At 36.5% G+C, this 20000-nt stretch overlaps 1 protein-coding gene across 1 annotated transcript in view; it reads left to right on the forward strand.

The window, feature by feature from the left end:
• LOC135203145 (lachesin-like) overlaps positions 1 to 20000 on the forward strand; it is a 562167-nt gene that overhangs the window by 368767 nt on the left and 173400 nt on the right. The window contains 1 exon segment of the mRNA XM_064232817.1: positions 18589 to 18716. Within this exon segment, the coding sequence (XP_064088887.1) occupies positions 18589 to 18716 (128 nt within the window).

The raw sequence follows: 20000 nt of genomic DNA on the forward strand, positions 1-20000 counted from the left end.
CACCATAAGGATAGGCTTCCTGCCTTGATGCGATCTCTAGTGGTTTATTGTTTCACTTGCCCAAAATGTAAAGTTGGGAAATATATCGGAGCCACTAAGATTGCTCAAAGTCAGAGCTGATTCTCATCTTGGAGTTAGTCATCGAACTGGATGTCAATTAAAAACTAAAGAATTTTCTAATATAAGAGATCACTGTAAGAAATGCAAGACATCATTCGCTTATGAAGACTTAATGTTATCGGGCCCAAGCAAACCAATGACCACTCTCTCTCCATCCTGGAATCATTAACTATTAAACAGCTTGTTCCTTCCCTAAACAGTCAGAACTCTTCCACGATCTTATATATCGCCTAAGTTGACGTGTCCTCCTGAAAAACTGAGAATGGTCACTCAGTTCTTAGCTCAGATAGAGTAAGGTACAATACATTTTAACACCATAACTTTTTATATATAAATTTTTAAAAAAGTGTTTTTTCAGTATTAGGTTTCAATGTTTTTTTTAATTATGTTTTAGCTTATTTTTTTTGTTTTAAATTCAAGTTTCTTGTTTTTTTTAGACTTTGTGATTTTTTTAACCGAGTCTTTTTTAATTTTTATTCTTTGTATTTTACAGCCTATGGATGAGAACATGTAGTCTCGAAAATTTGGCCAATAAATTTAAAATGCTACGATGGCTGTTTGCTGTTTTATTCCTACTGAATCTACGGCGTTCTAGATGCCCCAATCTTCCAGTAATATATATATATATATATATATATATATATATATATATATATATATATATATATAATGAGTAAACAATAAAACTAGCTAAATAAATTGATATCGATATTTATAGCCAAAAAATAGTATACACAACGCAAAATATGTAGAATAATATTAAACAAAACCAAAAAATTACGCAGAAATACAAAAACGAAGATGCAAATATACAACACAAAACGGGCGAATAAAAAAGAAAATGAAATAAACAAAAGGTTTTATTCCGGAAAATAAATGCCGAGGGAGCCAAACCATTCCTTCCAGGTATTCGATTCAGCGATCGCATGAATGGCGAATTTTGATTTTCATTAACAAATTCGTCAGTTCTCGAGAGGAAAAAGAATTCAATTCAACGACGATCGTTACGGCCATTCATCGAGAGAGAGAGAGAGAGATCTCCCACAACAACTACAACAAAAAATAAATGAATAAATAAGAACGAAGCCATGAAAAAATGAAAAAAAAATCTTGAAGCCATCGATCACATTATTGACTTTATTTGCAGCACATTTGAGAGTAATTGCTGAGACCCTCGCAAAAAATATAGATGGCGAAATACCAGTTGATCTTTTCTGTTTTGCGAAAAATGTTGAGCAATGCAAAAAAAACCTGGAATTGCTTGTTGTGTACTCTAGTTGATGTATTTATGTGTTCATATTTACTCATATATGTATAAAAAAAATACACACGTAATCACAAATATATAAGCACTAAGTCTTGGGTTTTTTGATGTTTGTGATGAAAGCACGAATGAGTTTTTAAGCAATCTTTCATGGATGGGAAGTAAGGATGTTGCATGTGAATGAAAGAAAGAAGAAATAAAAGTGTGAAAACTGTAGAAGGTCAGCATAAGTACAAGGATTGATCAGGTTTTGAGGTGGTTTGGTCATGTGGGGGACTATTGGTTAGTGGGAAAAAAGTGAACAATTCGGAAATATTAGGAGGTTTTCATTATTATTATGATTTCATTAGATAGAACAAGCACCAGGGGGCCACAGACTTGAAGTTCAGTCTTCCAAAGAATGTTGGGTTCAACCTCCCACCACAGACCTCGCACTGCAGCAGTCAGTAACTGATCACGATACAGAGACAGTGATTTTCATCGCCCTGGGAGAGATGCAAACCAGTGACATCTAAGTGGCATGTCACGACACTAACAACTTTACCAGCAGAACAGGTATAAAATAATAATACCTAAAAATAGTATTCGGAGGGTATATAACAATAAGCGCTAGAAATCACTGGACACGTAGATGAAAGAAGTGCTAGAAAGGAAGATCTTTAATATCCATGATCATTTGTCACTAAGTGGTTTTGCCTGAACCTAAAAGCCTGGTGGTCCTGAGAACAAGCCCAGATAATGGCTTCATGTATATCGCTGGAAACACGACCTCACAGTCTCTTTTCATTTAGATATGGGGATCTGAGGCATCAGCAGCAGCCACTGCCTAGTTCCCAAGGTCCTTCCTTGGATGGAGAGGGGCATTGAAAGCCAATTATCTGTGTATACGGTGGGTATCTAGCACAATGGGAATAACATAATTACAATGTCCTTTTCTCTGTTACGCATGAGCGAACTTTAAAACTTTAGGACGTGCGAGCATGGAAAAAAAGATGAAAGTAAGAGTGTGTAAGGGCGTTTGACGAGCTGCTGGTGAGCCGTCTGAATTCGTTAGTGCCCATTTGGATTATTCTCTAGAGGTCTCGCCGGCGAAGTAAGATTATATATATATATATATATATATATATATATATATATATATATATATATATTATATGTGTGTGTGTGTGTGTGTGTGTGTGTGTGTGTGTGTGTGTGTGTGTGTGTACACATACAAACAAAAATATAATCCATATACTACGTATAAGTGTGAGCAAGAACTTGTGTATGTATACTGGTGGCCAAAAAATTTATTCCACATTAACGTTAACAACCTGAACAACCGAGGATGCAGTATTGGTAACCTCAGCATTTGCAGGCATTTTATATAGTTCCAAAATCCTTCTTTTGTACCGACCTCAAAGCTCATATGCGGACGCAAAATGCACGCTTGCGGGCGAGCACGACTTTTGTAAACTCTACCTCACCAATGTCTAGGTTTTTAGGAGGAAACAATGGAACATCGGGTTCACCGAAACCGTGGCATCTTTTGCTTACTAATTGTTATGTATTTCCCTTTTATTACAATTTCAAAATGGCCAACAGATTCGCGTACTGCTCTATTGATTGACAGACGAATATTTAAAAGTCTTCTGAGATTGGTGAGCATTAGTGGCATCGGATAGTAAAAGTTTATCAATGTTAGAGAGAAGGACAGACGCAAAGAACTGATAATCACAGAGAGAGAGAGAGAGAGAGAGAGAGAGAGAGAGAGAGAGAGAGAGAGAGAGAGATTGATTATACTTGGATAATGAGTTACAAGGAGTTACAAGGATTTGGATGTCTCAAAGACTTGTTAGTCTATCCGAGGAGACATCGTGTGCTCACTTATCTGTAGGAGCAGGTTTTGCGGTGCATTCACAGTGTCTCCTAATGATTTTGAGAGTGGCAAAGACCCGGAGAGAAAGGAAGATAGTATACATAGACAAAGAAACTGCACAGGAGACTACGAAGGGAGCTGAGAGAGGGAGAGAGAGAGAGAGAGAGACAAGAAGAGCGAGATGGAGAGAGAGAGAGAGAGAGAGAGATAGTATACATATAGACAGGAGACTTACAAAGGGAGCTGAGAGAGAGAGAGAGAGAGAGAGAGAGAGAGAGAGAGAGAGAGAGAGAGAGAGAGAGAGAGAGAGACTTCCACGATCACTGATAACAAAAGTTTCGATATCTCATGTAAAAAAACATCCTGTTTAAATAAGTTTAAATAATAAAAAGTTACAAATTACCACTAATACAATTAACTAACTACTACACCATAAAGAAAACATGTTAGCATTAAGGGTAACGAAAGATTAAATACAATAGCGATCATGAGGCCTCTTACTGCAACGTAATTATTACATATAGCATCACAAAATGAAAGAAGTACATAGGTTCTTTCTTACAGATGCGCTTCCGTAATAAAACTAGAAATCCAACTATAATTATACGCTGTATTCCATCCTCAATTACTGGACTAACTATACATGTTATTTGAGCCCTTTCTGCAAGAGAGAGAGAGAGAGAGAGAGAGAGAGAGAGAGAAATATTCACGTGAACAGTACTGATTGTGAGAGAGAAAAACACGCAAACAAGAGAGAGAGAGAGATAGAGGAGAGACTAGAGATGAGAGAGAGAGAGAGAGAGAAAGAGAGAGAGAGACATTGTTTGTATGGCGTTTTTACGTTGCATGAAACCAGTATGGTTATTCAGCAACGGGACCAACGGTCGAGAGTGAACTTCTATCACCAGAAATACACTTCTCTAACTCCTCAGTGGAATGCCCGAGAATCGAACTCGCAGCCACCGAGGTGGCGGGGAGAGAAAATATTCACGCAAACAATAGTAATTGTGAGGGAAAGAAAAACTCACGCAAAAAGTAGTGATTGTGATAAAAAGAAAATACACAAACAGTAGTGTGTCTGAGAGAGTGAGAGGGTATACTCACATAAACAGTAGAGAGAGAGAGAGAGAGAGAGAGAGAGAGAGAGAGAGGAAGAGAGAGAAATTAACACAAACAGTAGGTCGAAGAGCGAGGGAGAGAGTCACAAACAGTAGTCTGAGAGAGAGAGAGACTACAAAACGTAGTCTGAGAGAAGAGAAAGACTAACACAAACTGTAGTCTGAGAGACAGAGAGAGAATACTCACACAAGCAGGAGAGAGAGAGAGAGAGAGAGAGAGAGAGAGAATACTCACACAAACAGTAGAGAGAGAGAGAGAGAGAGAGCACGTAGTCTATCACTTGTTCATCTTTGCAAAGCCAAGGGTACACATCAAAATTGCTTGTGTACATTCAGCCCAACAGTTTCCCTCTTCATCCCGATGTGAAAGCTATAGTGGTGCCTGCGCGTGTCTACGTGAGTGTATTATCAGTTTATGAACGTACGCATACGCTCGTTACCGCGCGCTCGTGTGTGTGTGTGTGTGTTTGTGAGTGCATGCGTTTGTTCCCGCTGATACTCTCAGAGTCGGTGGGGGAGATGCTAGATGTAAACAATGATTAAAGATGTAAGCTAATATGCAATCTGGCTGCTAAATTCCCCCTCGTGTTCTCTGGGAAGGTATTATTATCCTGAGGAGGAGGAGGAGGAGGAGGAGGAGGAGGAGGAGGAGGAGGGGAGGGGGAGGAGGAGGAGGAGGAGGAGGATGGAGGAGGAGGAGGAAGGAAGAGGAGGAAGGAGGGGATGATTTTAGGGTGTATTAGTCTCCTCCTTCTGTCTTAATTTTAGCCCCGCGTTTCATTTTAAAAAAAAAAAAAAAATCAATTGAAATTGGGTTTAGTCGTTAACGTATGACCTTCTAGTGCTTGTAATTGAATGCCTTGATTATACTTGCATATCGGAGTATGATAACTAATGTCAATGTACAAATAATTATCTGGCGCAAAAAATATTTGACGAGAAACAGAAAACGAAGCAAAAAGAATAACAAAAATGTAAAAGACGAAAATCAAACAATCGTTAAATAATAATATATAATTTTTTTTTAAACTAGGCTCGTGACTTGAGTTAATTTGCTGATATAAACATATCTCCTAAACCCTCATTTGTAATTAAAGATATTACTTGGAGTATATTTTTTTAAAATGATATTCATACCACAATACACAAATTGCGTTTACACGCGATACAAGCTATACGGGGTTATACGTCGTACACACATTTTATCTATATATATCTATATATATATATTAATATATATATATATATATTTATATATATATATATATATATATATATATATATATATATATACATATATATATATATATACATACGTGCGAAATCCGGGTGAGTCGGGATCATTTTAAACCTGTTCCAGACATTCCCACTTTGCCCCTTTTCACATAATTAGGGGGGTGCCTTAAGATACTTCAGAGAGATAAATATCGATATCTAGAAAAGAACAGAGAGGTGTGCGCTCAGCGACCTAATGTCAGGACACGGAGTCTCGAATTAAATTCCAAAACATTGTAGTACGTAATTACAACTTCCTATACGAGAGGTTGAGTTTTAAGTCCGACGCGTCTGTCAGTTTGCGGGTTACGCGAAAATGGTTCAACAGAATCTTAAAACGTTTGTTAGATTCATTATTATGACTGTATATTGCTTATTTCGATCCAAAGCGCCAAAAATCTAAGGTAACTTCAGTAACACAGGTGAAAAAGTGTATGATCAGGTTCAGCAAGACATCTGAATGAACTGCTTTCGAAATTTTAGTCAAAATACATCTAGCTGAGTTCCACTACTCTTGAAACGAGAGATTTCCAACGTTTTTTATATGGAACTTAAAGAATTGTGTAATTCTACAAACAAGAATTGACTTTCACTAGAGGTGAAAATCTAAAAAAATTTGTACGAAGGATGAATAGTCACTTCAGCAATTCTAAAACATCTAGTTGCATCTGCAGAAGTTTACAGAAGGATAAATTAATTAGCTTATCTTAGAGCACACTGATTCTTTCACAACAGTATTCATCATTTTTAAAACATTGCCTCATCAAATCGTAACCGTTCTCAAGTTGCAATTGTAGTACTTCATAAACATATTACTCTCCGGCAAGTCCAACTGATTTAATTGTACTAAAGCACTCCTAAGAACCCTGTTATGATACACCAGACGTCCCCAAGGATAATTGGCATGAGTTCCTACAATCACAAAGCATGAGATCTTCATAACGATCTGTCCGTTAAAAGGTTAATAATTTCAGTAAGACATCCCCCCGTCTCTACATTAGCTATCTCAGTATCTCAGAGGGAATCAGTTCAACGTTAAGGTTGCTAAGTTACTGAGAAGTGTGTAGATTTGGGTGGGTGAAACTGTCTTCGGTCTAGAGAAAGATTGCTGCGTTGCTACGGCCAAGGCAGTGCTTGCATTCATACAATGAATAACAGGACCTCACCTAAACAGGATGGTATCAAACGGATTCGCAAAAGTTACAAGCTTTCAAGGACTAACTGTCATCATCGTCCAGTGTCGACGTGAGCATGTCGTATGTTATGAGTGATATAACATAATTATTATATATATATATCATATATATATATATATATATGATATATATATAAAATTTACCGGGCAATTTCGTGCCCTGAGCTTACTGAAATAAAAATGGTAGCTCCAGACATCCTAACATGCATGTCTCAATTTCAGAATCAAATGGCCTCTTTATTAACTTCTCATCTGGCGTTTAGGATTGTCAAGAAATGAAGAAGAGGTCAGTGTGACTATCTTAAAACATACATACATATGTAAATATCGAACTACAAATGTCCTTTAATATCTAATTCTCTCTACCTCGGAATTAATATATTTTCATATTTGTTTAACCGAGGGGGGAATTTTATTAAGCGATAATAGGATGGGCGAGATCGCCAGGCTCGAACCACGCGAACTCTCAATCCCAGGACTGGCAGTGAAGCCTAAAACACTACGCCACCGCAAGAGATATAAGTTCATGCCGCCTCCCAACTGAAATACCTTTTCGCGCGCAGGTATTTTTGTTTTTGGAGACTGCACAAGCCCATCTCGTCCTCGGTAGCGTAGTAGTGCTTTTGCCCGCACGTAGTCATTATATCAGTCATATCACATTACCGTGATTCTTATACAAATATCGAACTACAAATGTCCTTTAATATCTAATTCCCTCTACCTCGGAATTAATATATTTATTATTTAATTAAAGGACATTTGTAGTTCGATATTTGTATAAGAACCGCGGTAATGTGATATGACTGACATATGTGTATATGTATGTATATGTATATGTATATATATATATATATATTATATATATATATATATATATATATATATGTATGTATAATATATATATGTGTGTGGTGTGTGTGTGATAGTGAGTCCCTGATCCTTCGAGTTGCGCTCGTATCTACTTAATTTATCATAAACATTAAAGAATTTCCGTCTCTATCTCCTTTCTCTATCATTAGCGTCCCTTTTTTGTACAATATTATGCGTATCGTTATCTATTTCTTATTTATGAACATTCTCTCTATATATATACACTATAAAATATACTCCCAAATTTCAATAACCTCTCCTGAGCTCTCTTTTCTACTCTCTGGGCTCTCTCTCCTTCTCTCTCTCTCTCTCTCTATCTCTCCCTTTCTTGTCTCTCTCTCTCTCTCTCTCTCCTTTCTTTGTGCTTGCTATATCTCCCATTTCTTTTTTTATTCTCTACCATGCGATTTTCGCCCTCACAGCACTTCAACCGGGTTTTCTACTCTATAACCATGGCTCTCTCTCTCTCTCTCTCTCTCTCTCTCTCTCTCTCTCTCTCTCTCTCTCTCTTTCCCCTTAGGTCTTTCCTAATTGTTTTAAACCCCCTCTATAGCTATATACTTGGCCCTCTGCGAAAATTGGCAGACTTCCCCTTTGTGCAAAATTCTTTAAAGTAACAGAACAGTTTAAAATACCTGAGCAAAATGCAAATATAATATTTAAAGTTTATACCTTTACTACACCCAACAACATCTATGCCATTTTTTTTATAAACGCAGTGCCAAAGCCGAATTTCTTTGGTATTTTCACACTCTTAATGGTCTTCTTGATTATTTTCGTAACTGCATCCTTTTATCAACCGACATCAGAGAAGACACCTAAACTTAATACTCCATCCTTTATTCGTTTACAAAAATAATTTTACTTAATCTCAAGGAAGCACCAAATTGTCTTTATTATCAATTTCAAATTCATAGTCAGTTGCAATTATTAGTATTTGGTCTCTTACTATTTGCCAAATATCGAGTTCCAGAACCTATATGCATTCATAACATGATTTATGTGCACATACAAAGCTTAAGTAATAAATGCAACTATAAAGAACATCGAATAATATACAGAGCTAATGAAAGGTACTCTTAGTTTTAGCCAAATCCCAGCGAACAGTGAAAAAGCATACTTTATTGTTAAACATTCTCAATGAAAAAATTATTTCATCAAAAGATACCTTAGCCTTCAGTATGTACCACTTCCTTTACGCTCTTTGATTGCTGATGTGACAATCTGTACCACCCTGTGGTAGGGTGGTAAGAATACTACCACCGTAGGTCCTGCGAGTCTTAAAAGGCGACCAAAAGGACAGCTGCTGCCTTCAGTCTTACTTTTTTAGTAAAAGGCTAAGCCCCAACGCCAATAACTGTGGAAACTGTTGCTTTGCAGGTGGACTTTTCAGTCAAAGGCTAGGTCCACCGCCAATAACTGTGGAAACTGCTGCCTTGCAGTCTTACTTTTTAGTCAAAGGCTACTTTTTTAGTAAAAGGCTAAACCCCAACGCCAATAACTGTGGAAACTGCTGCTTTGCAGGTGGACGTTTTAGCCAACGGCTAGGCCCACCACCAATAACTGTGGAAACTGCTGCTTTGCAGGTGGACTTTTTAGTCAAAGGCTAGGCCCACCACCAATCACTGTGGAAACTGCTGCCTTGCAGTCTTACTTTTTAGTAAAAGGCTAGGCCCACCGCCAATAACTGTGGAAACTGCTGCTTGCCAGTTCTTATTTTTTTTTCGTTTTAGTAAAAGGCTAGGCCCGCTGCCAATAACTGTGGAAACTGCTGCCTTGCAGTTTTACTTTTTTAGTAAAAGGCTAAGCCCCAACGCCAATAACTGTGGAAACTGCTGCTTTGCAGGTGGACGTTTTAGTCAAAGGCGAAGTCCACCACCAATAACTGTGGTTGATGACAGCAAGGTATGCAGTCATCAAACCCACTTTGCCAAATAGTAAACCATGCCTGATGTTGTAAGGGAAGGTGCATCAGGCAACCGACCTCTTAGTGTAGGGATAACGGTAGGAAAGAATACAATGATTTTGTGCAGTGCCTACAAAGATGAACAAATACAGCAGGGTGTAGGTGTTGTGATGGAGTGTTAGAAAAAGTCTGGCTACTGACCCTTCCGATGCAAGGCCTCAATGATCGCCAGGATCATTATCTTTAGAAACTGGCAAAGGCAGAGCAGATGTAAATGACGATGGCTCGATGACGTTAAATACCGACGATATTGGAAGCTGGGGATTATCGACAGTGAAAAGTGAAAACTGGTTTGGTTCTACCTTTCGGTAAGAAATTGTTGGTGCATTTTTATCCCATCAAATATAAGTTGGTGAAATTTCATTTCTTCCGTTCTAAGCTTTCATTTAAATACGGCTTTGCATCAAGGAAATAAGAGCAATCATCTTTTCATTTACAATAGTTGGTCTGTGAAAATACTTCTCACAACCATGAAGGTGCTCACTTCACTGATTCATTTTCGTTGCTTCGCTGTATTCCACTGTTGATGACTTAACGATGGTTCCGACTTTTTGCTCGTCAGTACTTCGCAACGTTCTTCAGTATGATCTTCCATATTTATCTGTCACAGGAAAATCACTCACTGCATCTTGTATGACTGTTTGGATGATTTTCTTTGCCGCTCCACCGACCACAAATTCTTCCAGCAGTCATTCACTATTTCCTTCTTTCATTCAGCTACTACTCTGACGAAAGCTGTTTCAGTAGCAATTGTGAATGGCTTCCAATAGACCATAATTTTCAATTCAGGGTCAACATCAATAGCTATTTGAAGCCTTTCCGATACATGCCAAGTATAAGAGGCCCTGACGACCTACGAGGGCCTTGTTGACTACATGAAGCAGTCAGGTCATGAACACTCATATTAAGTGCTGATCGACTACAGAAAGCCATGGCCATTATCTGTTATTAACAAAACCTTTAATAAATCCTTTCCTTCCCCAAATTCATCTTCCCTTTAGGGTTTAATTCAGCTGTTGTTATTATTTTTGAGAGCTCGAGGATTTTTTAAGTGGTTAACAACAGCAGTCTTTCTATGCCTCTCTGTATTACCACCTAGTATCAACGTTAATTAGTTTTGCCATGTTTTGAAGACTGTTTCCAGTTTTCTTTTTTGTGGCCATGGGTATCTTTTTCTGAACTTCCTCGTCAGCATTAGCAAGCTCTCCAGTAACTTATATTCTTCAGTTTATGTCTACTTCTGAACCCGTGTAACCATTCCTTGCTTCATGTAGACTTGGTGTTCCCTTCTGGATTCTTGCCATAGAACAGGGTAACCTTTTGATTCATCTCCTTTCTATTCCGATCTTATCAAGATTTTTCATTTTCTAAGAGGGAGGATTTCGTGCTTTCTCACCAAAATTCTTATGCTCTGAGCCATGGAAGATTTGGCTTTTCAGTCTTTACTCGCTACTTTTCATAATGCGGCAAACCACATAGGAGTAAACTCGCAGATCTCAGACCCTCTGACTTTTGTGGAGTTTTTCCCCTAAAGAAGGCTGTTCCAGAGAACAAGTACGGTAATAGCCACTAGTCATTATCATCTTTTAAATACTGAACCAATGATGCTTATTATTAGTTCAGCAGTTGAAGCATACGTTCAGCAATGGCTATTGACTATTTGTTTTTTTTCGGAATTCAACCCCTATCAGCAGAGGAACCGCTATAACAATATATATACTATATATATATATATATATATATATATATATATATATATATATATATATATTTATATATATATATATATATAATATATATATATATATAATATATATATATATAATATATATATATATATATATATATTGCGTAGTTTGTGTGTTGGAAGACCCAGTTCTACTTGGGCGATAACTGTATGAAGGGAGGCTGGAGACTTATGAAGATTTCTGAAAATCAAATTAGTAGACAGTTAGACTTAAACAGTTTATCTGGATTTCATCTGATAAATATAAAAAAAATAAAAAAAAATTTAACTCCAGACCTTTTCTGATCACGAATATGACTCGACTACATGGCATGATATATACATATATATTTTTTATTATATATATATATATATAATATATATATATATATATATATAATATATATATACTATATATATATATACACGTATATATATACACATAAATATTACAAGACAATTTAGACATATTTTCCGACTCCGTCTGACAACCACTCCAACTTTTGATTCCCCGATGACTTTCTGATCTATCGTTCCTAAAACATAATCATAATGGACAGGTGACCGTCCATTTCTCTGTCGAAATGTCAAATATCTCTGAAAGTTTTCGGAATCGTGCATTCCCTGCCTGCCTTAGTATTTCAAAGGTCTCTCATTATACTCCTGGCTTTTTTTTTCTCCATCACCGAATGTCTGTCTAGCATTTTATCTGACATTTCTCGTAGTTGATGGAGCTGCTTTTCATTTTTCAGAAGATGGCCCAAAGCCTTGTGAGCCGATTCCCTGAAAGTTTTGTCATCCCATTTTCGTCCGTAACCTTTCTCTTCTTTCCAGTTCCTTCGGTTTGTATGATGACATCTTTTGCGTCTCACAATTATAAAGTCCCCTTGCCCCTCTTCCTTCTTTATGACAACAGACACTATTAAAACCTTCATGCATTTAATTGTGAACTGAGCTTGGCTTTACAAAATACTGATATGGCTAGAACTCCTCTGGGTTTCTCAGCTGAAGAGATTTTGAAGGATGCTTTGAGACTTCAATGAAAAGAGCGTCTCAGAAAATCTGAGATTATTGGATTATGGAAATCCTGAATGAGGGAAACTTGTGAGATCAGACTGAGTGAAATGAATTCTTAAATGTCTGATTCTCGAGAGCACAATTCTCCCATAGGAAGGCTGGAGGAATAACCTTATATACATTTAATTTCTTCAGAAAAAAAATACCCAAAGTAGTAAATTTAGGAAAGGAACATGAAAACGGTCAATTAATGAATTTCTGTCTGTGGGTAAACTCTTCCTAAAAAGAGGAACAGTAGTCTACGGGTAAAACCGTTATTAAAGTGTGTTGTTCAAGAGGGTGAGACCAAAAGTAATAATTGTAGACAATATATGTAAAAGTTAGTTTGAATTTTGAAGGGAAGGGATACTCATTAAATAAAGGAGCGATACATAAATGTGACATTAGTCACAGCAAGAACACCAATACCAGAAAATCAAGAACAAGCAATAGTTACGAAGTCAAAAAACACTTGTTTGAAAACGATCATCCGACCTCATGATCTTTTTCAAAACGAAAACCAGTTCCTTCTCAACTTCTCTTCCTTCCTTCCTTCCTTTCTCCGAGGAAGGGGTTCCTTTGGGATGGAGGGGCTAGCCTCACCTTTCGTGGTTTTCGTTCTCCTCTTCCTCCTCCTCCTCCTCCTCTTGCCTTCCTCATCCATCAATCACCATCAACGTCAGTGGCTGTCACAACATCCCAGATCACCAAACATCTTCCGGAAGCCATTAAGGGAGATAATTCTGGCTATCTCCGAAGATGTGAGATCTGATAGCTATTGGCCGCCTAATCTTCCTTTCGTTTGTACTGAGGGATTCGCCTTTTTATCGCAGGCGTATTTTGTGTGCGTTTAGATTTCCTTCGTCATTTCTACGGGTCTTGCACTTTCAAGTATTCACCTAAATACTGCACACACACATAGACAGACATATATAAATATATCTATGTCTATACATGTTTATTTACTACACCTTCCACGTTTGCACAAACATACTTCTAAGAATATATGGATGTGAAATACTCGTACATAATCTATTTAAGCAAAATGTTTGTAACCTACATATGCATACGAAAATTGTAAAACATTCTTAATTCTGTTTCTCTCTCTTTATCATATATATATGATATATATATATATTATATATATATATATATATATAATCACACAAACATACATAAAAGAGATAGAAAGACAGAGGTGTTTTGTAGTTTCCTCTTCTTCAAAATATGTATAATAACCGTTTCGGTGAATCCGTCAAATTTTTCAAATATTTTTTATGTATAAAGAGAGAGAGAGAGAGAGAGAGAGAGAGAGAGAGAGAGAGAGAGAGAGAGAGAGAGAGAGCGCAAAAGTCTATCCTGTGTTGATTAACTGCTAATTAACAAAGTTTACATTAAACATACATTTCATGGAAAGATACATTTTTTACAATCACCGTAACAACTTGATACTTTTGCCTGTGTAAAATCAATACAATGTAGTCTATAATGCCTATACTGTTTCTGCTCATTAAAGAAACCACCATAATTAAAACATATGCCTCTACTCAAATCTCATAACCAGGAAATCGAGTTGCTAAAAGATCCCCAGAAGGATCTTCTGTCGATAAAGTAAAGCAATTTTGAATCTGGTCAGTTCTGGGCTGGGTTACCGTCCGCGCCGTTCCTCATAACCCAATTTTTTTATAGATACGGCATGGTGTACAACAGAAACGTAAAGATTAGAACCTTCCAGTGGTATCTCTCCAACGGCAAACGAGCATATGGTGAAAAAATAATATACACGTGTCTGCATATGCTTGTGGGTGTCATTGTATGTTTGTGTTCTCACTATCATGCAATAAAAGGACGTTATTGAGACAGGTATTACCGAAATAACATAAAACCATATCAGATAAGGGTTTCATCCATCGTGTCCAGGCATTTTCACAGAAATATATCTAAGAAACCCGGACAGATTTTGGAAGTGATTTTCATTTATTTAAGGTGAGAACATGTCTTTTCTCATAAGAAACTATGACTGAAAAGAAGAACAACAGATCCTGTGAAAAAACAAAAAAACCCAAAAGATGAGGCTTTTTGAGAAAGAGAAAGGACCCTCGTTCGTGGGGCAAAAGGGTCCTACTGAAGAAACGATTGACTCCCTGAATAAACCACGTTGCAACAACATAGGCGCTGAATGTGTGCCCAGCGGATGAATAATAAAAGGAACACAGAAAGCTGAAGATGTTCCGAGAGAAATGTGGACAGTCATTCGAGATGAGGAACAAGGGAGCCTTGTGCTACATGTTGAAACGAAGCAAAAGATTAATGAACGTGAAAACTGGAAACTGGATCATGGAAAGGTGGAAATGGCTGCAGCCAATTACATGATGAATGTCCTATGGATGCCAACAAGTCAACGGCATGTCAGAGGGATGGAGCTTGTGCTATATTGGCAGGCAAAAGGGTCATGCTGAGTTTGCATGCTGAATATCTCATTGAGGTGGTGTTGCTTAGAGAGCAGGATGTTGCAACAAGGTTACGGAGCTTGCCTTCAAACTCATCAACAGGAGAGAGAAATGCTGGCTCAAATGCAGAATGGTCATCGCAAGAAGGGACAGGACTGGAACGTGTCCTTTGCTGGGTATCACAAATGTCATGTTGCTTTGAGGTTGGATATTTCACTGGGGTTTGTTTTTTGCTCTTCCAACAAGCCTGAATATTTCTTCCATTAAACTTAGGGCTGTGCTCCAAGCTAACTAAGGTCTCCCTATAAGCCTGGCAGTTCTGTTAACAAATTTATGAAAGTTTTCCAGGCCTACATAGCTCTTCCAGGAAGACAAAGGAGGTTTTCCCACAACCCTTAGGAAACCTTTCAGGAACTCCAGTGTTCCCTGAAACGCCAACTGAGGTCTTGCAACAAACCTCGAACCCAAAGTACAAAGTTCATTCTAGGATGCTTATAGTATCCATTCAAAAAGCCTAATGAGGTCTGTCAACGAGGAAGAAAATAAAATGTATATGTTTTCCAGCAAGTGTTTATGGAAATCTTCAGCTAGCTAATGTAAGTCTTCTAGCAGACCTCTTCCAATTAAACTACAAAAACTGCAAAAGAATAAACAATAGGAGGTCGACAGAAGACCACTTCGCTATCAGCAATCAAGACAGAAAGTCCCCCCCTCCCCCCCACAAGCAAGAAAATCAATTGCATCAACCTTCAAGCACCTCATAACTGCTCATCTAACCTCTGGGCAACTTTTTTTTTTCCTGAACTACGGCAAGATGCAATTTATCTATTTTTCAGTAATAGCAAAAACATGACCATTCACATTATTAAAATGCGTTCAGAGATCATTTATCAGTATGGAATTCATTTTTTTTCGCAGAATCCTTGCTTTCTTTACTTAGCTTCCCGTATTTATTCTCATTTGGTTTTTGTAATGACATTCAAATTGTTATTCGTCTTTATTAGCTTATTTACTTTCATATGCGTTTCTCCATACTACTCTTATTCATTCAATGTAATACTAAACATACTATCATATTTATCATACGATCAATAACCAGATTTGTATTTCCAATGTACCATAACTAATCTATATGCATATATCTAGACATTTCTAAATGAGGAATAACAAATTTGATAGCAACTTACGTTTCCTGGATTATCATCAGCGTTCAGTATAACGACCATATTCATACCGATATTTTGAAAAGAATCTTTTCTAGCGCACTATAAATATCTGATCTCTCTACGAATATCACTTAAATTTTGGATACTATTCAATATGCAATATTCTACTAAAGGATAAAAAAATTGCCTTAACTCTGACGGAGCTGGTTATCTGGACTTGTAATGCTTCCGTCGAATATGTTACACTCAAAATACTCATACCTTTGGGTTGAGTTTTGGTTATGAGCACAGAACTGCTGTTCCTAAAACCCGAGGTGTGTAACCATAGCTATATGCCCTGGTCTTTCACAGTCTTTGGTTGGAGTTTCCTTAACTGAAGGTACACTTCTGCACAATTTCCTTCCCTTATTTATGTCATTTATACATATTTCCAGTTTACTGTGTTGATATTCACTATAATTTTGCAAATACGAAAGCAACTATATTTCCTACTACCTGTGTTCATTCTATCCCTTTCATCTCTCGGATTCTCTTGTGTCCATTCTATTCAGTGGATGTCAATAACAATCATAACAGAGATCCGAGATCGATGTCCGCGGGAGGAAAATAATTTAAGATCATATACTGAAATTTATATCAGTGTGATTCTATTGACGTAAACAGGGAATTACGTGCGCGGTAGTTAGATATCTGTGGTGGGTCACAACCAAGACGGTGATAGTCATGGGTCTAGCAATGAAAAAAAAAAACAATAATAATAAATAAGGCTGAGAACTGGAATGTTACCATCCTTCAGAACCAACCACTCTAAAAGAGGTAGCATTTCGACAAAACAAGTTATACGTTGAGATCAGCCCTATAGAAGAGCAGAACTTCCACCCGAGGTAGATTTCTCAATTGGATTCGTAGCTAAACTATTAACAGCTGCTTTGTTCCCTGTCTCTCTTCACCTGACCTAATTATGTGGCTTGGTTCTCTTTACTAATTAAAAGCTCTCTTGTTAACACTTCTCCCCTCACAGATACGCTTTCTCTCTCTCTCTCTCCCTCTTCTTATGTTCGTATGTGTACACATGAGTGTGCGTGCGTGTGTTTTATGCCTCTGCGTTCGTTCCTGTCGTCCTTTTGCTTCTTCTCTCTCTCTCTCTCTCTCTCTCTCTCTCTCTCTCTCTCTCTCTCTCAAAGCTAAAGCCAGTCCTTTACTCTTTTTCGTTCTCTCTTTATATGACGGTTTTCTCTGTGCCACTGTACTCCCTCTGCGTCATTTTTTGGGGTGCATGGTTACATATGTACAACAGACCCACCCATCAACGGCTGATTCTCATGAAATAATGAATGCTAAAATCACACGGCTCTTTCCTAGGTAGTGACCTCCAAGGGTTTTAAAACCCGGTATGTTGCACCTATGCGGCGTGTTCAATACAAGCCTGTCAATATTATAAAGATAATCATCCCCAAGATATATTAGCCCTAGATAACAAATCCCGATCATTATTTGGGGTCAATATCAAGGAAACATCCAATTACATGCGCGCACGAGCGCGAACACACACACACACACACACACACACAAACTCTCCTCCACTCTCTGACCCCCTGAGGTTTATGAGGCTATACGAGGTCATAGGGTTTATAAGGTTATAAGTTTATAAGGAAGTCTATAAGATCTAAAGTGCACTGAAGCCACAAAAGCAGATATAACAGTGAGTATATGGGTTGTTAAAGGTCGTTATCTGTCGTTATCTACTTTGCTCCACCTGTAAAATGGATGTTATAAATGTACAGTGGCTCTTCGGAGCTACTACCTGTAATTTATGAAAGCTCTGAAGAGCTGCAACTATGGTCAAGGATCTCTTCCTTTTTCGGTAAGCATGTATGCCGACTACATGGAAATTTTTGTGTAAACGTCAAATGTCTGCTATTTATCTATGTATATATATATATATATATATATATAAGATTTTATTTATATCTATATATATATTATGTATATATATATATATATATCTTATAATAGATATATTATGTATATCTTATAAGATATTATAATTATATAATGCACACACATACACATACAAACAAGAATCACATGTCAGTTTGATCACAATATTTACACATACATACATACATTTTTTAAACATATATATATATATACATATATATATATATATATATATATATATATATATATATATAAATATATATATATATATCATGGATCATATATATTTTATAAAAATATATATCGTGGATCACAAAATATATATATATATATATATATATATATATATATATATATATCTGTGAACTACGTTTCTCATGTGTTATTACTTCTATAAATACACACACACATAAGTACTGGGTCTTGTATACTGCTTTCCAAACAACTAAAACCTGAGACACATTTCAGTTTACATAATTCCTTTACAATTTGCCTTATTTGGTCGTTTCTCGCGATTGAAAACCTCATCACCATGCACTTACCTTCTCCCGCCTTCAACTGACTCTTCTTCGTCTTCTTGCAGCTCGCATAAATGAAGTGGCGAGCGACGAGACCGAGCCAGAATTCGGGGGCGCCATCAAGAACGTGACAGTTCCTTTGGGGCGGGAGGCCGTGCTTTCCTGCGTCGTCGACAACCTAGGGGAATACAGGGTAAGTGAACTGAAATATTGTTTCGATTATGGACAACAATTACGATGAGCTCACACGATCACAATTATACCTGATACCCAGCGAAGTCAGACTTCGAGGATTACATCAGAACAAACTCGGGGTTCCATAAGGATTGATGTAAAATTATGCACTGTTATTTGCCTTTATAAGTTTATGAATCACGCACTACATGCAAATTAGAATACGGTTACGCTTTACCGTACCGTAAACAAACTTGGCTACTTACTATATTAAGTACAAATTTCAAATATACAAGTATTACAAACTACAACTTCATTCTACAGTTTTTCCGTTATATCCGATACAGAAAAAAGTAATAATAATAATAAAAATAATAATAATAATAGTAATTGTTTAAAAAAATATCCACAATTATATATAAAAATATATTTCTATGTAAAATATAAAAAACAAAGACTTTCGAACACTTGAACGGTGTTTGAAAGTCTTTGTTTTTTATATTTTACATAGAAATATATTTTTATATATAATTGTGGATATTTTTTAAACAATTTGTTTTCACGGAATTGTGAATTTTTTTTAACATAATAGTAATAATATCAATATAATAATAATAATAATAGTAGTAGTAGTAGTAATAATAATAATAATAATAATAATAATAATAATAATAATAATAATAACTAACAAAAGCAAAACTTATAAAAATATGAATCTCAACATCTCACGTTATTACACACACACACACACACACACACACACACACATATATATATATATATATATATATATATATTATATATATATATATTATATATATAGATATATATATATATATATATATATAGCAAGAGAGAGAGAGCGGAGAGAGAGAGAGAGAGAGAGAGAGAGAGAGAGAGAATTACTATCAGTAGCAACAAAATAAAAATTAATTTCAATGCCGTTTTTTAATCAGCATCGCTACGAACAATAAAAACCAGATATATCAGCAAATAACTTACTACTCTCATTATCAATAATAATAATTATAATAATTGTGGGCACAATTTTCAGTGTCGAAAATGATGACAATGGTTGCAGGTCTACAATAATATCGCAGGTAAAGTATAAAGTCTTTAATAGATAATAAAGCTTTCGAACCTCATACTAAGTCCATCTTCAGTCAAGCGAACATTATGACTTTAAAAATCCGTCGAAGTAAACTAATGAACAGGACAATTTACTTCGACGGATTTTTAAAGTCATAATGTTCACTTGATTGAAGATGAACCTAGTATAAGGTTCGAAAGCTTTTCTTATCTA

This window comes from Macrobrachium nipponense, chromosome 33, assembly GCF_015104395.2.
Source record: "Macrobrachium nipponense isolate FS-2020 chromosome 33, ASM1510439v2, whole genome shotgun sequence".
Classification (NCBI taxonomy): Eukaryota; Metazoa; Arthropoda; class Malacostraca; order Decapoda; family Palaemonidae; genus Macrobrachium; species Macrobrachium nipponense.